Source organism: Plasmopara halstedii, assembly GCF_900000015.1.
Source record: "Plasmopara halstedii genome assembly, contig: Scaffold_525, whole genome shotgun sequence".
NCBI classification, from domain to species: domain Eukaryota; phylum Oomycota; class Peronosporomycetes; order Peronosporales; family Peronosporaceae; genus Plasmopara; species Plasmopara halstedii.
The window spans coordinates 303956-304302 of record NW_020187445.1 but is presented as its reverse complement, the minus strand read 5'-3'; the positions used below and the strand labels follow the sequence as shown (position 1 = coordinate 304302).

Here is a 347-nt window from a genome sequence, read left to right as displayed (position 1 = left end):
AATTTCATTTTCTTCTTCACATTCCATAGGCTCATCTTGATCTTGCTGGTGTTTTGTCTGTCTGGACACTGCACTTTCATCGTTGTTCTTAGTTACGTGAATCACTTTTATTTGTTTTGGCGGGTGCGTCTCATAAATGCCGCCCACTTCACGCTCGTTCAGCTTCACCGACCGTGATACTGATATCTTGTTTTTCTTCAAATCGTAAACTCGATATCCCTTGGTGTTCGGCATAACCCAGGAACATGCACTTAAAGCTTTTGGGTTCGATCTTTGACCTCTTCACTTGATCAATGTGAGCATATCCATGAGACCCAAATACCCTAAGATGATCCATACGAGGCTTT

The 347-nt window shown here is 42.4% G+C and overlaps 1 protein-coding gene across 1 annotated transcript in view; it reads right to left on the bottom strand.

The window, feature by feature from the left end:
* Positions 1-282: 282 nt before the first annotated feature.
* PHALS_10704 (ste ste20 ysk protein kinase) overlaps positions 283-347 on the bottom strand; it is a gene marked incomplete at both ends in the record, with an annotated part of 5537 nt that continues 5472 nt past the window's right edge. The window contains one exon of the mRNA XM_024726176.1: positions 283-323. Coding sequence (XP_024576879.1) covers positions 283-323 — 41 coding nt within the window. The remainder of the gene's footprint in view (positions 324-347) is intronic.